The sequence below is a fragment of the Zalophus californianus genome, chromosome 4, assembly GCF_009762305.2.
Source record: "Zalophus californianus isolate mZalCal1 chromosome 4, mZalCal1.pri.v2, whole genome shotgun sequence".
Taxonomy (NCBI): Eukaryota; Metazoa; Chordata; class Mammalia; order Carnivora; family Otariidae; genus Zalophus; species Zalophus californianus.
The window spans coordinates 81305812-81312991 of NC_045598.1; the positions used below are offsets into that span (position 1 = coordinate 81305812).

At 33.1% G+C, this 7180-nt stretch overlaps 1 protein-coding gene across 4 annotated transcripts in view; it reads left to right on the forward strand.

Moving 5' to 3' along the window:
* The window catches only part of PTBP2 (polypyrimidine tract binding protein 2), an 84442-nt gene extending 81939 nt beyond the window's left edge, over positions 1–2503 (forward strand). For 2 of the 4 annotated variants that reach the window (XM_027598559.2, XM_027598578.2), the window contains exon 14: positions 72–2503. In XM_027598559.2, coding sequence (XP_027454360.1) covers positions 72–204 — 133 coding nt within the window. In that variant the 3' untranslated portion in view covers positions 205–2503. The remainder of the gene's footprint in view (positions 1–71) is intronic. The other 2 variants (XM_027598570.2, XM_027598587.2) reach the window with 1 other exon arrangement.
* The last annotated feature ends 4677 nt before the right edge of the window (positions 2504–7180 follow it).

Sequence of the window (7180 nt, forward strand, 5' to 3'; positions counted from 1 at the left end):
TGGGTAAAAATTCAAGTATTTAAGCCCTTTCTAATTTTTATGAAGTATCTAATTTCATAATTTTGTTTCAGAAGAGATCACAAAATGGCTCTCCTTCAGATGGCAACAGTGGAAGAAGCTATCCAGGCCTTGATTGATCTTCATAATTATAACCTTGGTGAAAACCATCATCTGAGAGTGTCTTTCTCCAAGTCAACAATTTAAAAAGGGGGAGATGAAGATTGAGGGTGTATCACATTGTTTGGTGTCATCACCTATTGACTGTTCAGAAAAGTGGGGACCAGAGTTTGATTTTTTTTTGTTGTTTCTTTTTTTTTTTTCATGCTGTTACCATTCCTTGGTTATAAAATGAAATGGCATACATAAAGGCAGAGTTGTTAACTGCTGTATTTCATCTGTTCTATAGGGAGGCCATTTTTATTGTATGTTTATAATTTTAGTTTAATTATACTTTCCTTTTTCAACTTAGTTGACATACGTGCCTTAAAAAGGAAAACTAGTGTTGCTATTGTGCATTTACTAGGAAAAAGGAATTGGTTGTCTAGGGCACATTGTTATATGGGAATTCAATATGTTTAGGCAGGGGTGTGTAAAAAGGTTAAGTTTTTGTTTCTCCTGCTTGGAACTTATTTAGAATTATTGGCTTGTCACATTTCTTTCTATTTAATCAAATAAGACATACTGAAGTAAAGCAGCATTTTTTAGTTTTTACTACCTTAGGCTTTCTTGCTTTAAAAAAACATTGGCCTTTTGTATCTCACAATTCTGGTCTAGATTCAGTTATGAATGTAGGCATTAGTTAAAATTAACAAGATGCAGAGTATTAATTTCTTAAGACAACAAAGTGGTTTCTGTAAGTTTGAGCCCTATGTGGAAAGCATTGTGGAATCTTAACCTTTTTGTACACACTCTTGTGGGACGTATCATATAAATGTCAGCACTAAGTAATGTCTTGTTTGTGGCTGAATATTTTTCGTAGATGTTTTTGAAGTTGACATGACTTACGTGCATTTAAATATATATTGCCATCCTTAGTTTGTAATTAAGATTTGGAATATGGTTGTGGATTTCTGAGCATGTGCAGACTGGTCTAGCTAGTTCAGGAACTGGTGCATGTATTTTTCAAAGATAAAGAACGTGTACTGCGAAAATTTGCAGGAAGATTAATTTTGTGGCAGTTTTCTAAAACTGACAACCAGGTGGGACCAAAGTTTATGTGCCTTTAGTCTTAATTTACCTTGCATTGTAATATTCAGTTTTAATAAATCTTCAAAATATTTTGTATTTAGGAATAGATCTGACTTTAATAAAAACATGGCTCAGAATCTACAGGTCAAATTAATTTGAACAGTTCTTGTCAATCTGAATTGTTGATTCTGTTTAAATGACCAATACTTTTTGAAATTGATGTACTTAGTTTCAAGATTCATAGATTCTGTTATCTATGTAGACAGAATGGTCATGTATATTTTCTATTAGTTGAGTTTTTACATCTTTAGAAATGTAAAATTCAGTATAGTTTGAAAGTGGCACAATTAAAAATTAATTTTCTAACAAAGTTGGGAGGTTTGATGGTTGTTTAATTTCCTTTTGTGTGTACTCTGCTTACCTCTGTAGCATGCTCAATAAACACTTCTGTAGCTCTGTATTCACCTTTTCTGTCTTTCTCTGCTGCCTTTTCTCTCTCCTCCTCTTTGTTTTTCACTCCACTGTGCTTCTGAATTCATGTTTATTCTCTGCCAGGGTGGGAAAGGAGTAATAATATTACAATTCTATGGCTTTATACCATAAATAAATCTAGATGCTGTGAAAATATACCAGCTGGTTTTTTTTTTTTTTTCTTAATTTAAAAGATAGTAACTGCTTTTCAGGAGGACACATATTAAACATTTCCCACCCTGTTATAATCTACTGCTTTAAAGACATAACTTTTATTGTATCTTGTTAATTCTTTCTATCTCTTTTGTTGTTGTTGTTTTTTTTAGTAGATTTATGCACTAATAGATCTTTTGGATTTGCCATGCTCTCTTGCTGCAGTTTCATCTTTCATCTTTTGTGTCTGCTAAAGATTTCCTACTAATCTTAGATTACCTTGTGAGTTTTAACAAAGAGTACTAGATGTTACTGGGAAGAAACAGTAACATTTGGTCTGTTTTTGCCATGGGTGGGAAGATAATACGTTCAGGTTATTTTAAAACTTAAGGGTAATTTGTGATGTTGCAACTTTCTTTTTTTTTTTAAAAAGAGTTCAGTTAGGGTGCTCTTTGTGTTACTCATAATATTTTTGGTCACTTTTTAAAAATATATTGGTTTCAAGTAACTTTAGAGTTAATACATATTCTGTAGGTTTGTTTTGTTATGAAATAACTAAGAATTATGCAAAACTCATACATTAGGAGAATAAAAAACAAATGGAGTAAGATAACTTTAAATGTGCCATATTAATACAACAATTCATTTGCCTCCAAGAAAGAAGAATGTAGTAAATAAAACAAACAATTGCTTACATTTGAGTCAGCAACATTGGGGTTCTTTGGAAGATAGGTGATCTCATATTTTTTCTTCTTAAAATGGGATTGTACTAGAGAAGCACTCAAAGCAACAGCAGATGGGCCTAAAGTATGTAAAAAACCAATACCATGGCTAGTGAATAGGAATTGAACAAAATTTCTTCTAAGTGAACTTTTTTCTCAGTATTGGGTGGTGGTTGAAACACCTGAAAGTAAGTACTTAGCCACCTTTCAAGTTAGTCTTTGTGGCTGGCTTTGGGTCCGAAAAAGAAAGGAGGGTCCTGAAATGTGCATAGGAACTGGATTGCTTCAGTCGCTGAGCTGGGGAAAGTTCACAATACCTCTGATGGAGGATTACCAGACACCAAAGTTCTTCCTGCCCAAGGAGTGGCAGATTCTTCAGTCTCTTAGAGTACACTATGATACACAGCCTTCCTTCCAAAGCACCATGTCCATAAAGTGGTAATTTTGACATTGTAGAATATTTAAAATTTGGTACCTTAACCCAGTCCTTGTCCTATGTAAGTTGCTGAAGTACTAGGTGAAAATACTGTCAGCATTGTCATCATTATTACCACTCTATGCCTCAGTCTTTTACAATGAACTAGCGAACAGTGAAGTGTTCTTAACAGCTTAACTGCTTGTTAATAGAAGCCTTACCTTGAATACTTTTTTTTTATGACTGCACTAGAAAACCTGTTTTTTTGATATTACGATTTATTTGGAAATGGGTTTCAAAGCACCTACTTAAGGAATGGATTCATATGTATTTATATTGAATGTTATGTTTAGCATGAGAAATGTCATAAATAACATTAGAAATGTTTAGAAATGTCATTTGAAAGCCACTAAGAATACCTTGGCTTAACCATGAAGGGTAACAAATCATTCTCTTCATTATGTTAGGAATATATTAACTCGGACTTTTAATTTGTTCCTGTAGTTCTATTTGGATCACCATATAGTTTCTAGGCAAAGGACAAGTCACTTTTCTAAGCCTCGGTAGCCTTCATCTATAAAATGGAGGCAATGAATTCTGCTCTGCCCACCTCACAGAATTCTTGTGAAGCTCAAATAGAATAAATGCAGAAATGCTGTGTGGTAAACTGCTATGTAGGAGAAAATGTAACAGTGTCAAAGTTCTAGGACTGCCAGATTAGCTTGTAGTAAACTTAATCCACACTAAATTTTATCCTACTGCCTTTTTTTTTTTTTTTTGCTACAAGGAAGTATTTTTTTAATGGTCTAAATTTTTTTTTTAGGTTTTTTTAAGTGACATTTAAAGATGGAGAATGCAAGTATATAATGCATCCCAAAGCCAAATGAAAGGAGACTGGATTTATTAGTCTTATATTTTCTGTTTGAACTATTTGATAACCCAGTAATTGAACATAGATACATATTTAATTTTAGGCTCCACTTAATGAGTTTTTTTTATATATATAACTTTAAAGGTTGCTGTGAAACTTGGAGGTAATTCCAACACTTAAAGACTTTGAAGGCTATGAAAAGAAAAGATTCTCATGACTAGCACAGGACTTCAAACTAAGTTTCCTCACTGATGCAGTATTTTAAAATGGAACATAAATCTGAAAACATGTTCAGGAAAAGGTACAATATTGTTTAGTGAACATGAGGGTATGTAGGTTTCTATTGTAGCTGTTTCTAGAAAATCTTAATTTTAAGCAACAGTATTAGAATTTGTGTACTAATTATCAAAAATCATAATTTTATATTTTTCTAAAATACACTCCGTTTAAGTTTTTTTTTCACTTTAGGTTTTACAAATTAAAATATTACACATGTTGAAATGTCAGATTATTCACATTAAGGACAAAAAGAATTGTTCAGATATGCAGAAGAATTACAGAGCAAATTGAACACCTATGCACTTAGCACTTGATTCTTCCACACGTAACACTTTCCATACTTTATATATAATTTTAATATATGACTTCAATAAAACTTAGATTGAATTGACATCCCTGTGTACTTCTTGTTCTAATCCCTACACCATCCCTTCCCCAGAGGTAAACATTATTTGATTTATGTTTTAATTCAGCGGTTGCTCTTGGTCTGTATTCTATAGCCTAAATTTTCTCTGCACGTATACCCTATAATATTCATGATGGTTGGATGGTACATTTTGTTGTCCAGCACAGTTATTTTTTAAGATTGAGATATTTGGACATCCATACTCCCCTCATCAAATCTCATGACATTTAACCAATTTTAAGGTTTTTAAATCACTTTTTTAAAAATAAATATTGAATAAGTTGTTGGAGTATTAAGTTCCTCCTAATGTGAAGATGTAAAACGTAAGCAAGGAACTGTTGACAGTATCTTAAAAGCTGAAATTATGTGTAAGATTCTTAAATACAAATATATCCTTTCTAGCTACCCATAAAATCCACCCTTCTTGCGACTTCCCTCTCTCCCATTTCAGTGGAAAGGTGCTTGGCATGTTGTTTTCATCCCTTTAATTGGTGTTAGTGTTGTATAAGATTTTTTAGTGAAGGCATGTTACTTTTTATTATGAAACATTTCAAACATACAACAGAAGACTATAACCCCCATCGTTCAACTTCATTTACCAACTTTTCTTGTTCCTTTACCCATTTCTAACCTCCCATATTAACACAAATCCCAAATATGTTTCATCATCAGACTTTCTGGTATATTTTCCTTGCATTCCTGGTCATAGTCACTATTCTATAATAACGTCTGGGCTAGCCTCACCTGTCAACATTACAATTTCTTCAGATCCTAGAAGCTTGCTACTAAAAATGCAGCCCCCAGATCAGCAATTAGTATCACTTGGGAGCTTATTAGAAACTCAATCTCTGGCCCTGTCTCTGACCTGCTGAATACATTTTGACAAGGTGGGCAGGTGAGATCCATTTGGACATTAAAGTTTGAGAAGCATTCTAGTAGAATATACTTTTCAGTTTCATGAAAATCAAATTTTTTTCCTAATGTGACTATTAGTAATTTTAAGTTAGGTAAGTACTGTTAATAACATTAAGGAATAACTAGAATTAAAAAGGACCCTATATATATGTTATAGTTTTAACCTCGTTTTAAATACAAACTTCTAAGGAAGTCAAATGAATAGTTTCACGACATATTTCTAGTAACTGATCTGTAATTAGAATACAGGTCCTTGGGTTCCCAGTCCAGTCCTCCAGTGTGTTCTCCCAATTAAAGGAAATACAGGCCTGCTGTTATCAAATCAAAACTAATTTAGTGTACAATAGGTAAATAGCTATTAATAGAAATCAATTTTTTTTATTTCTAAACATCAAATTTAGCTTGACAGGGAAAGAAATTCCATGTGAATTGATTTTAAACGATTAGAAATTAACACTCTTCTAAGTGCTGACTCAAAGTATGGTATAATAAAATTATGCCCTTGGGTTGTTTTAGTAAATAGGCAGCTTTTCTATTCACTGAATGCTTCTTCAGTCCATTTCCCAACTCCAACTGGATAGCAGTTTCATAGTTGAAATACCTAAGCTTCGCTGAGTAATATTGCAGATACAGTTAGAGCTGTGTAGATACAGATTTAGCTTTGCCATAGCATGCCTTTAGGGACTCTTAACATATTCTTAGCGTAGTTCTTAATGTTCTTGTGACTAGCAGTTTCCTCCAGTGTCCTGTCTTGAATTTTTCCTGCTTACCAACTCTATTGCTGTCCCTAAACCTTGCTGCTTTAGCTGTCATTTACACTATTCATTTTTCATCCATCCTCTTTTCTTCTTTGCAATTAAATTTCTTGCTCCTGTGACTTTGGTTTTTATAACCATAACCAACCGATTGTATTATCCCTTTTTACTTCTGGTTAATGAACTGACAAATGATAGTGTGTTGTATATAATATTCAGATGTTTCCCTGTTTTTGTCTGGTTCAGCTTAAAAATCCTTTTATTTAGCTTTTTAAATTTGGGGGTTGTAACAATTCCAGACGGTTCAGATCACTAGAAGTCTTCCAGAAACCTGAAGCATTCATGTATTTATCACTATGTTCAGTTCTATTGGAGGGGAATCTGTCAAAGAATTGTGGTTAAAGAGCTCCTTTCGGGAGACTTAAAAACTTCTAAAAGGTGATTTCAATTCATTTAGTCATGATTCCAAGAAAGTAAAGCCTATATGTTCAAAGGAATAATATTTTCTAAAGATGTAAGTGAAAGAGCTCCAGGGGGAAATAATATTACAATAGTTCTCTCTTCCCTAAGTTTGGAATTTTATAAGATACTGGTTTTTTTTTTCCTGGAAAAAAGCATAGGCATTGATGCTAGACTAAACTGTATTCAAGCCTTATTCTACCTAGTAGCTGTGAAACCTTTACAAGCCTTAACTTTCCCATCTGTAAAACAGAGAAAACACGTACCTCAAATGTGCACTCTGGGGGATTTATGTGAAATACAATTTCATTCCATTGATAGTTTTTCTTTTCCCTTGCTTGGGGATGAAGGTTTTTTTTTTTCAGTAAATATTAGACCTCTTTATTAAAAGCATTTATTGGACACTTGCTACGTGCATTGTAGGGAATTCAAGGAAAAAGAACCACTGTACAGCTTTATAACACGTGGAAAAGGCAAACCTTTTCCAACATATTTGATAAATATTAGGGAATTTAAGCATTACGTGAGTTTCACATTTACTGATGT